Source organism: Struthio camelus, chromosome 5 (genome assembly GCF_040807025.1).
Source record: "Struthio camelus isolate bStrCam1 chromosome 5, bStrCam1.hap1, whole genome shotgun sequence".
Lineage (NCBI taxonomy): Eukaryota > Metazoa > Chordata > Aves > Struthioniformes > Struthionidae > Struthio > Struthio camelus.
The window spans coordinates 20,644,101-20,661,970 of NC_090946.1; the positions used below are offsets into that span (position 1 = coordinate 20,644,101).

The 17,870-nt window shown below is 37.6% G+C and overlaps 1 protein-coding gene across 1 annotated transcript in view; it reads right to left on the reverse strand.

Annotated features, from left to right (window-relative positions):
* Positions 1 to 2,592: 2,592 nt before the first annotated feature.
* The window catches only part of NUCB2 (nucleobindin 2), a 33,999-nt gene continuing 18,721 nt past the window's right edge, over positions 2,593 to 17,870 (reverse strand). The window contains exons 4-13 of the mRNA XM_068944921.1: positions 16,677 to 16,803; positions 12,883 to 12,986; positions 11,183 to 11,368; positions 10,449 to 10,539; positions 8,780 to 8,838; positions 7,260 to 7,352; positions 6,077 to 6,166; positions 5,356 to 5,526; positions 4,957 to 5,038; positions 2,593 to 2,863 (exon numbers count right to left, since the gene is read on the reverse strand). Of these exons, the coding sequence (XP_068801022.1) occupies positions 2,745 to 2,863; positions 4,957 to 5,038; positions 5,356 to 5,526; positions 6,077 to 6,166; positions 7,260 to 7,352; positions 8,780 to 8,838; positions 10,449 to 10,539; positions 11,183 to 11,368; positions 12,883 to 12,986; positions 16,677 to 16,803 (1,122 nt within the window). The 3' untranslated portion in view covers positions 2,593 to 2,744. The remainder of the gene's footprint in view (positions 2,864 to 4,956; positions 5,039 to 5,355; positions 5,527 to 6,076; positions 6,167 to 7,259; positions 7,353 to 8,779; positions 8,839 to 10,448; positions 10,540 to 11,182; positions 11,369 to 12,882; positions 12,987 to 16,676; positions 16,804 to 17,870) is intronic.

Below are 17,870 nucleotides of genomic sequence, written 5' to 3' on the forward strand. Positions count from 1 at the left end.
AGATCTGACCAAACAATTTAGAGGTTAAAAGACTGCCTTTTTCTACTTCTACAAAATGATCATAAAGCCTGTAGTATGTATTGTTGAAGTATGGGCTTACTAATTAAATTAACACTGACAAGAACAACATTTAGATTTCAGATAGCAGGCGAAGGAAAGTGCGTGCTGCTTTATGCTCAACACCCCTTAGTGGCTATTGAAATGTAAAACTAATAACTTCTCCTAATACTAACTCATGATGAAGTGACAACTGAAATCTCTGGCTTCGTCCAAGCAGCTGCCACAGGCTCGCCTCTGATGCGCACTACACCATGGTGAGAAGAAGCCGAGCTCAACACCTAAGACTCCAGAGTTCTTTGGAAACTTTGGGTGTTTTCAGGGGTTGGGCTATCGGTAAATGGGTTTAGAAAGGACATAATGCCTATCTCCTACAGCAGGGAGAGAAACAGGTGCTTACAATCAAAATATAACAGCTGTTGCACTGAAAACTTGAGCTAGGCAAGCACTTGAGAGCAGATGCTGCATTACACATAATGATACTTGTTACAAAACAGATGTAACAGGAAAAAAGTTATTTGTATTGTAGAAATGCCTTCAGACCAAAGGTTTCAGTCCTTAATTCTCAACAAACATCCATATCATTCCTCCTGTGTAAATACTCCTGGGGAGAGGGGAGACTGGAAAACTTCCCCTTAATTTTTCTGTGATGTTTGAGTAACTCCCCCTCTGCTTCCCTCTTCACTGTGTTCTCAGTTATCAGCCTATAATCCCACTGCCAGGGCAACACACTGAGAAACTCTGTTACAAGTGAAAGTAATATCCCTTGCTAATGTAAGTCCATTGGATGTAGCTGTAACCATGTCTGCGCCTCTTAGCAAACAGATAAAACTGCAGAAAGGTAATTCAGCCTCCAGACAAAGATACAATCGAACTGATGTTAAAATAGCAAGAAATGACTAATGGTAGACACAGTTTGAGAAACCAAACTAAAGTGTTAACCACTGGATTAAGAGAGGGGGGGAAAAAAAAGGTAGAAATGTCTAATTGTGGCTTGAGCAGTATGAATACCACCAAAAAAGAAATGGGGCATGACAATTAACAAGCTAAGGAAAACTAATCTATTATTTCTATTCTATTATGCTGTGTGGAGAACAAGAATGTGCTCAGTTCTAATGAAAGAACCATCAAACAAGGAAAGGAGGATGCCTAGTTGCTATCAATTAAAACTTTTCAGAGTTGAGAAACTTCTCAAATGTCAATAGAAAATGTTAGTAATTGCCTCCTACCATATTCTTCAGCTTGCCTAACATATTCAAGCCTTACTCTGAAAGAAACATCTTTCCATAACAGAGGCTTGCCTCCATTTCTTTGCTCAAAACCCAGATGATCTCCTTTCATGTCAGCAGTCAGCCATAGATTAGGAAGGAAATGCAAAGGATGCTTGCAAAGTGTGTGTATATCAGTTCAAAGCCAGCGTTACACAATCAAAATAATTCATGTTTAAAAACAAACAAACAAAAAAGACCCAAACAAAGTTGGGGCTTTAGGATACTTTCAGTCTGAAATAGATAATCAACAAGGACAATCACACAGGTTTTCTATATTATAGCAAAACCCACAGGAAAATCAACTTTTGGTTTTTTTTGTAAAATCTTGGTTTACAGTATTAGGGAGCTATTCTGGTTCAAGACCAAAACAATACAATCAAGTAGCACCCCTGTTCTAGAACATGTCATAAAGCTATATCTACTGCTGAAAGATTAATAAGCATTAATAGTGAGACTTTTAACAGTCAAAAAATCATATCTGAAAAGAGCTTTTTGAAGCACATGGCGCATTTTGTAAAATAAGATATTATCAGAGGAGGTAGGATAATCTGTACAGAAAGAGACAATGAGTCCTGTTCTGTTTTGCACAATATTTCCATCAACATAAAAATCTTAATAACATGCAAAATTTTGCAATCAGCTGGCACCTGATGAAAGAAACAGAGATAAAAGTACTGTCCTAAGAGCCAGTTGAGTATTCAACTGCCACACAAAATTAATCTTAGCAAGGAGGATGGTTCAGATCAGTACACCAGAAGTACAGTATTCCTATTGAAGGCTTACAGTGAAATTCTTAGGCTTCTGTAAACATGAAAAATATTCACTGTTCCACATAATTGTGGTGGTTAAATTTTAGAAAGTGCAAATTTTCTGTGATTAAGCATGCAAAGTTTGATTTTTTTTGTTTGGTGTCAGAGAAGAAAGGGGTTGGTAGTGCTGGAAATGGTAGACCTCTCTTTATCTGTGGTCTTCAATTCCCCATATTTTGCTGCTCAGCATTTCTGGAAAAAGTTTCTACATAAAACAAGACCTAACTTGGTATTCAGCCAGGTCCCTGCTGCTTCTCTGAGAAAATTTTGATTCATGGCTAACTACAGAATGGCAGCTCAGCCAACTTTTTGTAGAGTACAACAGCTCAGTCACTTGGCCATAAAAACCCTCAGCACTGGTAACTTCATCTCCCTCTCCAATATAGCCTCTAAGTGATCCTCTTGTTGCCTTTCTCAATGATGCATTTGAGAGAAAAAATAATTTAAATTAGTGATTCAAGTCTGATCAATATTTAATCTGTAACATTCCCAAAGAATTTACAATCTGGGGAAGAAAGTGGAGAGTTCATGGTTTCACTCTGATTTTTTTTTCCCCCTTTACCCTCCCCCCAAAACAAAGGACAGTATAAAGTTGAGGCACAAGTGGTTAAGGGTGAACTTGAACATGCTCAGTTCTAGCAGCTGGTTCTTGAACATGTCCTGGTGGTAAAGGCTGATCACCTCCTGCAGGATGGTTTGGTGCTTCTCCAACTTTCTGTTCCCCAGCTGTAAAACAAAAATAAAACCTCTGTAATTTCTTTATTAAATTAACCCCAAATATGAAAAGTCTCTAAAGGAAAGTTTCCAGTGCAGGGACAGTCACACATGAACTTCTACTGTTGGTTTCTAAGTGGAATCAAAATTTGTATATGTGACTTGCAACAAAATCAGAGTGAGACTGCCCTATACGCTGCATTATTTTAATATGCAGAATGTCTTCTTGGATCTAATTGTGTCTATTTTCTGTAAAATGTTCTGTTCTCCCTGTTACATAACACGTTGGCTCTCTGGAGATCAAATTGTTCTTTCTACAACGTATTACTTATTTGTGAAACCTCTAATCCAAATGTGGGAAGCCTAAAGAAACAACTTGTTCCTTTATTTTATTCCTTGCTGTGTCAACAATACTTTTAACGTTTTCCCCTTGCCTACCTTGGAGTAATGCTAGTTTTTATAGATTGCCTAAGATTCCCGAACTTGCAGCCATGTTTCTGTGTGTGTTTTTAAAACATCCTTAGTGTAGCTCTCTAGTAGCCTGGAGATTAGACATACTAGCTCTTTGAGATTCAATAAACAAGTAGTGACCGTTTGTGGCCAATATAATTAACGTGTGCAATAGCTAATTAAATGACTTGGCAGAAAAGCATTTTTTTTTACATTTAAAAAAAAAAATACACATTTGTTAAGAAGAGTATTTGCCACAATATTGCCAGTGTAACATGATGCATCATTAGTTCAAGCCCCAGGGCATCTGTGATTACACACGGTACTTTCACTGAAGTTCTGTATGTGAGGCTCTCAGAACGAAGGATCATAAAATGAGATTAGCCACAGGCAGTTTTGAAGTAAATCAAAGACAAAATGAAATCTTTGCTCAAATTTCATTATTTTTTCGTGCTGCTCACAAAACTGAGCAGCTTAGAGATGGAATTTCAGAGTATTCAAAGCGAGCTGTAATCAGTGACTCTAGCAGTTAAGTTTGAACTCCTGCTGTTGGCCCTGCAGGAGCAGTTAAGTACATCAGTATTAAAATAGCTGTTAGCATACAGCCCAAGGCCTTATGTTGGAAATGAACGTCAAAAACTTCTTGTGCCTTAGTACTGAGGATCTTAGCACACAAACATGGAAGCCAACAAAGGCATATTAGTTTCAACCTTTCTAGAGGAGAAAAAAAAAGCTAACTTAAGATGTCTGGGAAGAGCAACGCCCTTTTGAAGCACACAGGAAATATAGACAATGCATTAAGGATTAGAAAAAAAAGCTGGCTACTTTTTTTTTTTGGACATCAAAGAATAAATGCAATGATTTATTATGTCTATCCCTATCTTCTTCTGAGGAAGTTGAAGTAATTGGTCTTTCACGCTGTCTAAAACCAACTTGTTGTGACATGTCGTGCCCAGTTGCTGACAAGCTGGCCACAGAGAACAGACCCGTTGAAAGCATTTAAATGTGTACCTCTGTTCTGCAGTCTGAGACTGGGACTATAGTTTGGAATTACAATCTGAAACATGAGAATAAGCTAATGGAGACATAACACAAGGCCTCACTGCTGATAGCCATGAAGTGATAGGGGCATCAAACTTAGCTTTTGTGTTAATATCCAGGATCAAGAGCAAGGCTGTTCAACAAGCAGGGAAGCATACGTTACTATGACTTCATATTCTTGGTACTCAAATCAGGTATGTTACAGCATGTGTACACAAGGCAAACTACCTTTAATCCACCTAGATCTGCATTGGTAATGCAGCCACAGAACATCAATCAGACAGGCCTGGTCACTTGTATGTCCCCATTTCTGCCTGAATGCTCAGAAGTCCTAGATATCCTAAACATCAGTATGTTTAGACTGATAGGCATAACGCTTGCTCCAACAAACTGCAGTCTGTCCTCTCTACCCATCTGATGCCTCAAGTTTTACAAGAGTGAACTTTTTTTTTTTCCTGTGGACTTCAAAGTACTGAGATTTCAGAAATCCTTTAGAAAAATTCCATCCTTCCCTCTTAAAGACAGCTTAGTGAGCCTCTCAAATATATTTTTCATGACTTTCACATTGAATAACTTATTTTAAAGTTTATGTTTCTACACAGAAAAATACATACGGGGTTGGAATTTCAGTTCCCCAGCTGGTCCTGCAGGAGGACTTCCTTGCTGCAGCTTCTTTTGTTCCATCTGTTTCACAACCTGGTGAAAAATAAAAGATCACGCTTGAAAAACTTAACTACATCAACTTCTGATGTGATGTAGCTGATTACACTTAGAGATATATGCAGTCATTATGTGAAGGCTTTGTTAGTGGGGAAACTACTGAGCTGAGATGCTTGCATTGCTTGTTATAATCAGAGGTAACAGATTACGTTCTGCTGCAGTGAAGTTAGTTTAGAATTCAGCTGATGCTCACAGGAGAAATAACAATTTAAGGAATGTTCCAGAGTTAGAGACTGTTGTGATCCTTTAAGGATATAGAAAAGGAGAGAATCCTTCTCTTCTCATGAGCGTACCTGCTGAAATTCTTGCTTCTGAGCCTGAAGCTGGTCATGCTGCCTCTGCAGCTCTTCCTTCTGTTTCTGAAGATCTTCTGCCTTTTTTCTAAGTTCATCTTCCTGCTGAGAAATATGACTTTCAAATTCCTTTAGCTCCTCCTCAGTGAAGAGCTGCTGTTGGTCCAGCGTCTGCAAGAAAATATATACAAACATGAATACCTGTACAGGATTACACATCTATTTTGATTATATTCCCACTGGAACTAGTATTAGTTGGATTCTACTCTCCCTCACCCCCTCAAATTTGATCAAATGACCCTCAATTTTGATCAAATTCCTCAGCCATGTCACTGTAAAGGGTTATTACACCTCATTTTGAGTAACAGGGAAGTGCCTAAATCCTACTAGAGATTTGGAGTTTAGGGAAGAAGATTCCTCTTGTTTCCAGATGAGCTCTTATCTTCCCTTTAAAGCCATTCATAACCAAAATGTCCATTTTGTGTTTGAAAAGCATGTGCAAACAAGCTCTTCTAGAATCCACAAGGTGGCGCAACACCTTTTATATTTGTGTGTGGACCACAAAAATTACATCTGATTTAGCCACACACATACTAAAACAGGATTTAAAAAAAAAAAAAAAAAACACCAAAGGTCAGAGACATTGGTTGCCATTCGGTTTCTTGGCTTTAGAGTGATGGTAATAGTACAATATGTTGCACTTGCAGCACATTCTCCTCACCTCCCAGCTATCTGGCTCCAAAAATTCCTTTTTCTCTGTAGCTCTCAGAAACTCTTCCAAAGTTACTAGCCGATCCTTGTTGACGTCGACCTATTTGAAGCAAAAAATTAAACTCAACCTAAAGGATGTTTTTTGGTGGAGATAATATTTAATTTCATTATGCAAATGCCTTCAAATTTAACTATTTCATTTTTAAACAGTCCCATTTTTAAATGAATGCCTTCAACATCTTTTTAGAACAACTTTTTTCCTCAAAAGTTCCTATCGTTTAACAAAAATGGAAATAAAAATTGAATCCTCATATTTTACTTCAAAATTGATTGACTTCATTGGAAGTATTATGTGTGGTTACAGCTCCAACACTAATAGAAGCATACATGGTTTTTTTTTTCCTGATAAATATATTGTTATTTTCTGCTAACAATTTTGTAACTGTGAGTCAGAGCAATCTCCACTGCTGCATAGGACAATTTAAAACAGAGAGGAAAAAAAAAAGAAAACACACAAACAACCCCCCCCCCCCCAATTAAACTGTGTCAGAACCCTTCTTTAAAGGGAAGGGAGGAAATGCTTCCCATTATGATTAATAGGAGTCCAGGCTTGCTGCATTCCTCCCAAACTTAAAGAATATAGCTAAATATAGAAGAGGCACAAGTGAGAAATAGTGGTTCAAAACATCATCTTCCCTTTTCTCTGTCTCTTAAGCTACAAACCTATGGAAACTAATAAAGGTCTTCACTGTCACAGGTGATGCCTTGAGCTCTCAGATACTTTTCTGAAGGGGTAAGGCTAGTTACGTAAAGGAAGGCATTGCTCTGCTCCCTCTTCCCACACCTAATCTTACCCGTTTTGCCAGATGTAGAAGCACAGTTAGGGTTTTGCCTGTTTTACACAGAATTCACAGTCAATTTCTATCAAATCTGAGAGTATCTTCAGAAATGGAGGCTACAGCACAATTCCTCCTCTGGAAATTTATAAATAAAAATCTAGTCAGCGGGCATTTCCATCAGAGTATAGGAGACAGGACTCAAGGACTGTAACTTTATGTGAATCCCAGCACAAGCAATATTCAGTATGATGGGTCAATCCTTCCTGCTGTACTTGAACAACCCTTCACATCAGGAGGACTGTATTTGTTTAACAGAACAGGAAAAGGGCAGCTGCATTAAATGTTAGTCCACACCTCGTTCATTACGTGCTCTCTCATTCTCAGCCTTTCCTCTTCCATTTCAACCATGTCATCCTCTTCATTTTTGGGGTCGTAGACTTTTTCCAGCTGAAATTCAAAATTAACAAATATTAGTCTGAAAAAAAAGGGTTGCTCATTCAAATGATAGAGCATATTTGGAATAGTAATGTGAGATAAGTTCACCATTCTTCCTCTTTTATTCACATATATATATTAATAAATATCTTATATATTCATGTATAATATCTTTTAGCATTGAATTTAAGAAACAAGTGAGCCTTTCACTGCTAAGGATGAAGTTTTCACTTAATTCATGTGGACTGCTGTAATTCAAAGCTGTGGACACTGCAATAAAATTCACCTTGACATGCAGTCTGATCCTACCTTTGACTCAAAGCAGAAAAAGGTTGCACATGATTTCTGGAACAGGGGAGGGGGGTTCTTTTACTAGAGCATAAAGCTGACCCTGTAAGCATTCACAGTATCGTGAGACAAACTGAGTGCTGAACTTAATGGTCCACTTCTCTTCTTGCACAGTGTATTTTTGGTGAATTCATGCTTATTTGCTTCTAGACTAACTTTGCTTTCTCAGTCCTAAGGAATTTCAAGGCCCTAGAGTAATTATTTGTTTTCAAATTATAAAATTGTAAAATGCTGGGACATACTGTCTAGTAAGACTGTCGTATATCTTAGGGGCTATATAAGGATCATATACCGTATTAAGAGGGGATTATGTCAAAGTGTTGTTAGAAATCTTTATCTGCAAATTTCATTTCTTCCAAAATTTATTACAGTCTGAATATATTAAGCTTGTGTGAACACTATATAGGACATTTCCTCCCTGATTCATAAGGTCTAGGAAAATTTTAAGACTAGATGGTGGCAGGCATAATAGTGGATCTCTGAATGAGAAATTCAGGGTTTTTTCTTCCTACACATTTGCATTTTCACAGATAAGGAACCAAGGCTTAAAGAAATTACGGGCTTACCTACTTGACCAGATGCACACGTGCTCCAAGCTAGGTGGACCCAACAGATCTGAGATCTCTGTAGCCAATTCCACAATATATTCCACAATATATTGTCCCTGAGCCAGTAAGCATGACCATGACCCTTTTTCTCTGTTACTATAGGCTTGTTACTATAGGCTAGCACTGAATGAGCACAGCTACCCAGCTTCAGAACCTTCACCAGGCTGCACCTAGCCAGAGCAGGTGAGCAGCTCTCTGCACTGCAAACTGTACAGGTATAGATATCCTGTAGATTACTTACAAAATCTCAGTCAAGAGCCTGTGGCAGAGGAATATGTGAGCGCTAGCTCTCTGATGTCTGAGTGCTTCAACTACTTTTTCCTGCTGATATGTTCTTATATTTTTATAGAAGCGTTAAAGACAAAACTTGGCATGAGATTTCTCACTTGTAGTCCAAAGCCCCCAGATGTGCTTGGGAAGACTGCACACATTCATATAATCATTTACTGAAAGAGCTGAGGTTTCTAATTTTTTTTTTTTTACCTCTTTAGTAAATAGGGCTTCTAATTCTTGCTCATCCAGGAAGCCATCATTATTCACATCTACAAAAAGAATCATTGAAAATACAAACTGAATAAATACAGAAAGCAATATATGTAATAGTTCTCCATGTGTTAAGTTAAGTAAATGTCAGCACACAGTCTAGCATGGATTAAATGACTTATTTAATGAGATGCTGGTTACATAGGCCAGTTTTTCTGTTTAGTATTTAAACAAGCATTGGCTGAACTGTATCACTGTGTTTGGCTACCTGGCTCTTAACCACTGGTTGCGTAAGCACTCTAGCTCTCAGATTAGCAAATTGAAATAGGTCACAATAGGCTTGTATACAGCGCAACTGCCAAAAATATTTCCGAAAAGAAGTAAATTTTCTCAGTCTAACATCTACATTTGCAATAGGACCAACAGGAATCTGTAGAAAAACTTTATTAACCAGCAGTATGACCTTTCAAATGGACAACAGAATTCTGCCAAAATCTATATAAATATGCAGTGCTTCCAAAGAGATCGTTGTAGAATGAGTTTTGATGATGAATGCAAATGAGAGAATACTTGATAACAAATCATCCATCTTTTATGCTACGTTCTAGTCTGAATGTTGTTAATAGTACCCCTGAAGCTCAAAGAGAATGACTACTTTAAATGACAGCTATTATGGAATAGTTTTGGTTAACTGCTTCAAAAATTTTGATATACTAATCTCTAAGACAAAAGATTATTTTGGCCACTTCTGTTTCAGTAAGGCTTGCACGAAAAAGCTACTGAAAAAGATTTCAGAAAATTATCTTTCAAGATCTCTAGAAAGAGAGAAGAAATATGGTCGGTCTATGTCAAGTACCTGAAATCTACAGTACACTTAATATGTTCATAAACAGAAATAAAAGGTCAGACTTAAGTTAGAGCACTTTTCTTCAGTCAAAGCATCTTCTGTAGTTTCGCTCAAATTCCATGCTCTGTTCAACCCTTCAAAACCTAGTGCCAGACATGCCCTGCTTAAGGGCACTTCATTATGCAGCAGTCAGGATATAAGGTTACACGTTTATCTAATCACATTTAAAGCAAAACGTCCATTGAGGTGAACGGAAAAAGTCTTTCTCTATGGTACTATTTCATCATTTCTAGTTGCAGACTACTCAAATGAAACAAATTTGGGGACGTTTTGGCTTTGTTTGTTTCTTTTTAGGGACTCCTGCAGTTTCTGATGGGGCTTGGTACTTCCATGTCTGTCCCAAAGATAAGGGGAGACCAGTGCTTACCCACAGAGAAGTTGAAAATGACTTCTCCCATACATTTCTGAGACCTTATCCCCAGCACACAGTGTGTGAGCAAAGTTATAATCAGACAGCCCTATAAGTATTCACGCTTCCCTGAAGAAGCGCTATTGATTACAAGCCAGGGCTACGTGATTTTATGACTATTTAAACAAAACTCTAACATCTACAACTTTTAAATCCCATTTGACACCTTACTGGTGCAGTAAATTTACAAACAATACAATTTGCTTTCTCTTCTACACTCTCTGGATCTATTGAAACTGCTTGAATTACAAGATTTCTTTCTGGCATAAGACAAACTTGCTGAACAAACACTCTTAGCAGAAGATAACAGATAGTCGCTCGATTTGTTTGTTAAATTAAACTAAGTCTCTTACCATGTAATTTGAAAAATGTTTTTGGATCAAATTCATTAGGATCTAGTCCATCTGCTTCTTCCCACACCTCTTTCAGTTGATCTTTGCTTCCCTATAGATTGATTACAAAGAAAAACTTTTCAAAAGATGATTAAGTGTAATTTCACTGCATTATCTTTACGTTACAGCTGCTGAAAAAGTTTCTTTTTTCCCTTTTTTTGGTTCCAACTAGAATCAATGGAACTGTCTTTAAAACTCTCTTGGTCATGTCTAATACTTACGCTAAATAGAAAGGCCCATGGAAGGGGGAGTGTCAAGAAAACACATACTCTGTGGAAAGGAACATCTGAAATAATGCACCATGGCTGGACAGGCTCATCTAGAAGTAATAACTGAAAAGGAGTTCAATCAGAGCAAATGGTGCTGCAATGCAGTTCCTTCCAGGTTAGGCATACCATGAAGGCATCCTTGCAGTTTTGAATAAATACCCTGCTGGCTTCTTCCTTATGAGTTTTAGCTTCTTTGTAAATAAGTGTTTTGCTAGCATATAGCATACCTGTACAGGAAAAAGGAGTGTACAGCAGGTTTTGTAATGCACTCAACGTTTTTCCCGTTCTCTGCTCCCAGTGATGTCAATGAGAGGAGACATAGGCAAATGCTGAGAATAAACAAGATATACCCTTCTCTTTATTAGCTTTTTCTCCCTGGTAAGCAAAGCTCCTTCTGAACTGTATGAGAACAGACTGTGGCCTTACGGGATGGTGAACTTTAGGGTGATCTCCATGCTTTTTCTTCATCTCTTCAAATTTGGATTCCTCTCGCTGTCTCTTTTCTTCATCTAGTGTTTTTAAATACTCTCTCCTCTCATGTTCTTTCATCATCTCGTATTTCTTAAATTCTTCATGGCGTGTCTTATCATAGTTTTCCAGGTCACTTGTAGCCTAAAAACAGATATATGCACACATAGGATTATGATAAAACTGTTGTTCAGTTCTGTGGACAAATCAGCCATCTGTGGACAAAAATAGCTCTATTGCCATTCTCCTGTTAAACATGAAGTAGACTAGTTGGGGGTCCCCTCTTACTTGACAGCGACGCAGAAACTTTTTCCTCACTTCCTCTGTTACTTTTACAGAATTCAATATGCAAGGGTTCAGCTGCTAGGCACCTTCAGAAACTATGTAGTCCTGTAAGGAGGCAGCAAGGTGCCCTTTCTCCTCAGTTAATAATCAATTAATTCAGGTTAAGTATGTCCTGTACCAATTATTAAGCACAACTTTGAATGGTACCATTGACTCCTTGTTTATTTCAGAATAAGAATATTTGTAGCTTATCCTACAGTTTAACACACCTGATTGTCTCTCCGTTATTTAAATTTCAGTTTTCAAAGTCACCATACTTTTTAAAAAAACAATTCTTAAAAAAAAGCCCCTAAAATACCCATTATACTCTGTCAATATCTCAACTGAGAAATGAGAAGGCAAGAAGAGAAAATATACAATAAGAGAAAACTGCTTAGCAGAGGATATGCCTCTCTAGCCAATCAGAGTTTTTCCATGAGTGATGCTTAGAAATGGCAAGAGACTTTATAAAACATGTATGTTTTACAGCAAACTAGGAGCGAATTTTCCAAGGGGAAAAATTGTAGTACTGTGGCAAGTTTACAGTATTCCTTATTTAGGAAAAAAATTTCTTCCCATTTACTTTGAAAACATTGTCAAATTCTCATCTCAGACTTGAAGTGCTCTCTACAGTGTATCTGACATAAAAGTCTCTTTCCTCCTTGGGAAGTGTATTTATTCCAGCAGCTGAAAAAAAGCCATGCCAGGCTTAACTTAATTGCATCTCCCTAATAAATATAGACTGGAAAAAAAAATGCCCGTGATTAGATACTGAATCTGCTAAATGTAATTTACATTGAATGCCATATGCCTAACATATGCAACTTCGAATGCCTATATCTGAAATTCTACCACGCTGTGGTTTTGCAGCTTGACAAGGACACAGTAGATCCCAAAATTCAGATGCCTATTTAGGGCACTTAGACTATTTAGGGCATTTAGACTATTTATGTCTTTTTGTGAGACACCTAAAGTCATTTAGAAACAGAAATCAGACTTCAGAAAGCAGAAAAAAAACTTGGGCAAAATGTGCCCCCATCAAAATTGTATTTAATTTAAATGCTCTCAAGGAAGTTGTATGTAATTCCCAAGTTGTTTGCAATGCATGCAAATCCTGTTAAGATGCCACTCCCAAAACTTATGGGCCCTTTCAAATAATGCATGCTGACGACAAAGTTTTGAAGCATGCAATGGGGACAACTGATTTTTTTTCTGAAACGAAATGCTGCACATCATTTATAAAAAGTGGTATACATAAAAGGATTTGCTTTAACCGCAGGGAAAAAGCATAATAATAGCAAAACAATCTAGAGTAGTTTATATTTAGCACTCACTGCTTTGATCAACATATCTAAGTCTTTAGGTTCAAACGTGTCAGGATTTTGATGGTTCAGGTGCTCAAACTGTTTAAGGAGAGCCTGATGGTCTAAGCCAGTGTCTGAAAGAAAAAGGTACAAGTGTAAAATATGTTAAAACAAGTTTGAAAGCAAGAGAGATCAAGGAGTTAAACTTTCTTATGGGAACTTCTGCCTTGTAAATACTTGAGGCTTCCTGAGGACTAGATAATTTTTCACTATCAGAGGAAACTGCAGCAACACTTCTAAAGTAGCTTTACCTGAGGGAGATCAACACATTTGACAGCAATTTCTACTATTTTCCTTCTGATATGTCAGCATTGCACTGTACACCATAGTTTAAAATGCAGAAATTGAAGCTTGTGGTTTGGCCAGCAACTGTACAAGCAAATTGAACTTCACATACCAAGACAGATATTTTGTTCTTCTGCTTTTTTGCACACATAAGGTATAAATAAACCTGGCTATGCTCCTGGTGAAGTTAGCTGTAGTATCAGACCTAACAACCTGCAGCTTTCTCCTGAACTAGGAGACGTCTGGCTCTCTACTGCCCTCTGTGTTTTGCAAATGACATATCTGGCCAAAGGTGCAAGTAAAATATGATATAAAACTGTATCAGAACAGATGAACAGAGAGATTCAAAGTCCATTTCTCCAAAACTAAAAATGCAAGACAGTGGGGAGTCGGTTCCTGTGTCTGAAAGCTGTAAACATTTCTCTTTTCTGTACGAGATGGGCTCTACCAACAATAAACAATGCATTGTAAAAACAAATTTCATTTCTACAACAGACTTTTCCAGAAGTTACCATGGTTTCTGAGAGTTATAGCTAGATAATAATACTCTTAAGCAGCATATACTTTGATATAGTACATGTAACAATTTTGACAAACTTTTACTAGATGGCTTAGGAAAGATGACTTGCTTGTGGGGAAAAAAAAAAGTTTGGAAAACATCATTTTAAACTTGTTACTCTTTGGTAAGTTATTTGTCTTGTACTCTATACTGTGTTTGGTATTATCACAAGCCAGCAAATACTGGCTGGGGCATACTTCAACCATCATTCCTCCCTAGTGAGATCATAATTTCTGTTGAAGTAAATACTCAATCTGTTTTTAAAACATTTTTGTAAGTGTAGTAATAGGTTTAAAAAAAAAAATCAAAATCTCCAAACCCATTTTCCTCCACTCCTTATCTTTATGGAAAAAAGACTGAATCTATCTGATAGGATTTATTTGCCACATTACTGCCTTAGATATCTGAGACTTGACATGGGGAGAGAGGGGGGTGAAGTCCCCCCATCCCTGATATTCTTGTGTCCTGTACTGATCAGTCTAGCATGATGTCAGTTCAAATTCTTAAAAACATGATGGACCAGGACGGAATATATGGAAAATATAATCTTCATTTTGTTTTTTTTTTAACCTGATTGAGGGGGAAGTCAGTTTTTGATTTTTTAAAATATATATAAACAGTATACTGTTAAAAGCAAGGTAGAAGGCTGGTGCTGCATGGGAAAGATTAACAGAAAAAATAAAAGGAAATCCAATAGCTCTACACTTTGCAACTACAGAATGCACTTTTGTACATGTTCCAAGGTATTGCACAGGTATATAGATACAGTTGTATTTTATAGGTAATTTGGTTATACATGGTGTGAAGTACTTCCTGGCAGGGCCCATTATAAACTTTACAAACTATTTTTCCACTCTCGCTGTTTTCACACATTTGTAGTCATCTGAACCTTTTAAACTGGAATTAGCTACTCTTCCTGTCTCACATACGTAACATCTCGCACTTGTACAATAATGGAATGTATATATATGCCTGATCTGTTGTGGGAGAAAAAAAATTACTTTTCTAAAGCATGCTCTGTTAGTTACCCCTGATTTATGGAAGCAGAAAGGGCTTCATGCAATCAGTTCATTAAACTGTTGTTTTTGTTGTTTTAATTTAAATGTGTGTACATACACAGAAAAGCCAAACTTGTTGCACTTCTCTACTAGAAGTTAGGAAACAGTTCTGTTAAACCAGTATCGTTGGGGTTTTTTGCAAACAGTCAAGAAGCCTTCTAAAACTGTATGCTGCAAAGAAATGAGGATATTTTGTTAAGTGTATACTTAATGCATGGTTTTCTAAATGGCCTAGCTTCTGAGGCTTATGATATCATAGGTACCTGTAAGTGTTTTTTTCACTAACACACACAGCATACATACATCAATGTACAATGACTCAGTCCAGGTATAAGCTAAGGACATAGCAATACTGACCTTCTGGGGCAGCAGAGATTTAAAGATGATTGTAAACAGACATTCTGATACACAAAATTACTATTCATTAGCTGCTGTCAGCTAGCTCACCACCAGCGTCACCGTGACGTCACTGGAACGCTTGCCTGCAATAGGTGCATGAGATCAGGCTCTTGGCAGCTAAACAGCAGCCTGAGGAAGATGACCACGGGGTGGCACGTGTGTGAAGCAACGCACTGACTCCTCTGGAGGGGCTACCGCTGCACTGTACTCTCTGGCTACCAGTGGACTGTACTCTCTGCACTAGAACTTTCATTAAAAGAAAGCACAAAGGATAGAAAAGTGATCTAACACCCTCAAGCTAATTTTGTATAACTGTTCATTAATTATACTATGGTAGCACATAAAGACTTCATTAGAATGGTACTATACTCAAATTACCTTCTTTTCCAAATGATTTTGATCTTTTCCTGACACTAGTAACACCCCACACACCCGTATTTGCACATACATACTTTTCTCCAGCCTACTTGCTGCCTCTAAATTAGACTTAATGGTATTAACAGTAGCAGAACCTTATTCTTGGAATATTCTAAGATTGATCCATTACCAATTCAGTTCAGTAGGATCCCATCCCTAACTTGCAGAGGGCTTTTAATGCACAAGAAAATCTGCACAGGCAAGTTAAGCCTTTTATTAAAGCTTCTCTGAGAAAAAGATGGGTTTTTTGGAAATAGGATCATGCAGTTTTTCATTAGGATCTTTGTCTAGCACTGAATTCTCTTCAAAAAGAAACAGCGCAGAAATTTACTGATTTAGTTCTAACTGGAAACTTTGCAACGTGGAATTAAAAACTCTCCATTTCCCTTGCTCCTCCCACCCCCCACAGAATAATCAGAATCCTCAGAAACCTGTATGCTTTATTCATACAAAGAAATGGCCTAAGTTTGCACTATTGTATTACTAATTTAAAAAATGCGATGGAGAACTTTTCCATTCCATATGTTTTCCATTTTCTTAGACCTTAAAATTGCTACAAAAAATAATAATTAAAAAGAAGCTTCTGAATCGAAATGTTTATGTTTGTTATAAATCTTTTAAAAAACTTCTATTGGTGGTATGAGGCTTAAAAAGAAGAAAAGGAAAATTTAGTATTCTTTACCTATTAAAAAAAAATTTGGTTTTCTACTCTGTTAAAAAAAAAAAAAGGCAAAAAAGGCTGTGTCATGTTCTGTTCTTAAACACGGTCCTACCACGTTGCTAGCTCTCAGTGAGGAATGAGAAACGGCACACCTGCCAGAATCAGGTTTAGCTATTTATAAAATATAGATGGCTTCTCTCCTTTCCCTAATTTTCTAAAAAAATGAACCCTTACTCTAGGTCAGCTTGAAAAGCAGGACACACTTGCTTTCAGCTTACTTCAGTTGTTATTGTTGGCAACAAATAAAGCATAACTGATGGATTTTAGGCACCTGTCCAACACAAACCCATCTGTTAATTTTCCTAGTTCAATTTTGTATTCTTACCTTGAACAGAATCCATTTTAGCTTTAATTAACATTCTTAATCTTGCCACCTCTTGTCTTTTCAGTTCATCCAGTCGTGTTCTTACATGGTGGCTTACTAAATCAAGCTCTCTGCTTAGTTTTCCACTCTGTCAAAAAAAAAAAAAAAAGTTATCTACAGAAACTAAAAGAAAGTAGGATTCCCACTAGACATGAGCTGCACAAGTCCTCAGTTTCCCTGGGCTTCAAACTGATGGTAGTCTTTGGCAATCCTGTAGCCCACGCTGTCAGAATCTCAAAAACTGTTCAAAGAGACTATTCCCATTTTGTAAGCCTATGGTTATAGAAACAGAGGGGAGTCCTAAAAGCTTTCTGAAAAGAGAATTTCTAAAAATCTTAATGCTCTAAAGAGCGTAAGACATTGAAGCAAAATCACCTAATGACATTTTAGAAGTGACAAATTTCTTGACCAGCTGTCCTCAAATTACTTCAGAAGAGCTGCAAGATGAACACACACAGTGCTATGTTTTTCGCCTTCTTGATGATGGTGATAAGACTTAAGAGGAGATGCAAGCACTGTGACAGCTACAAGGAGTACTACAATAATATTCTGTCAGGCTCTGGAAATGGATAGTAAACTTCAAGGGTTACACTAGATGTAGCACAGCAGGCAGAAGAGCCAAAATTTGCCAAAGGCAAATCAGGAATTTCTGTGAAAGGAAATGCAAAAGGCAGGATCTTCTTTTTAGTCTATCATCTTAGACCATGTTTCCTACCTGACCCTTGCCTAATCTGCAGCTTATAAAAGGGAATGCTGAACAACCCACTGAGAGCCAGGCAATGAAGTAGAAAAGACAAGACTGTGGTGAGGAATTGGAGGGAGTGCTATCTGGATGGCACCAAAGAAAGAAGAGCAGAGGAGGCAGCCACAGTTCAGTCTTATTCTTGCACACACTGACACTACCTCTAGCACAAGTCCTCAGTTTCCCCGGGCTTCAAAATCTATCTTTCTTGTAATTCTTTTCATTTATGACATATTATCCCCAGCTCAGCGGGGAGAAGTCTTTTTGTGGTGGTTTAACAGCATTCTAAACCACCTGGCAGGGAAAACCAAGTGAGAGCTATGCTAGCAGCTGTTTCGATGTCAATGAAGCTACACCAGCCTGTATGGAGTCTGAAAATGGCCTTATGTTACTGACAAATCCCCAGTCATTGC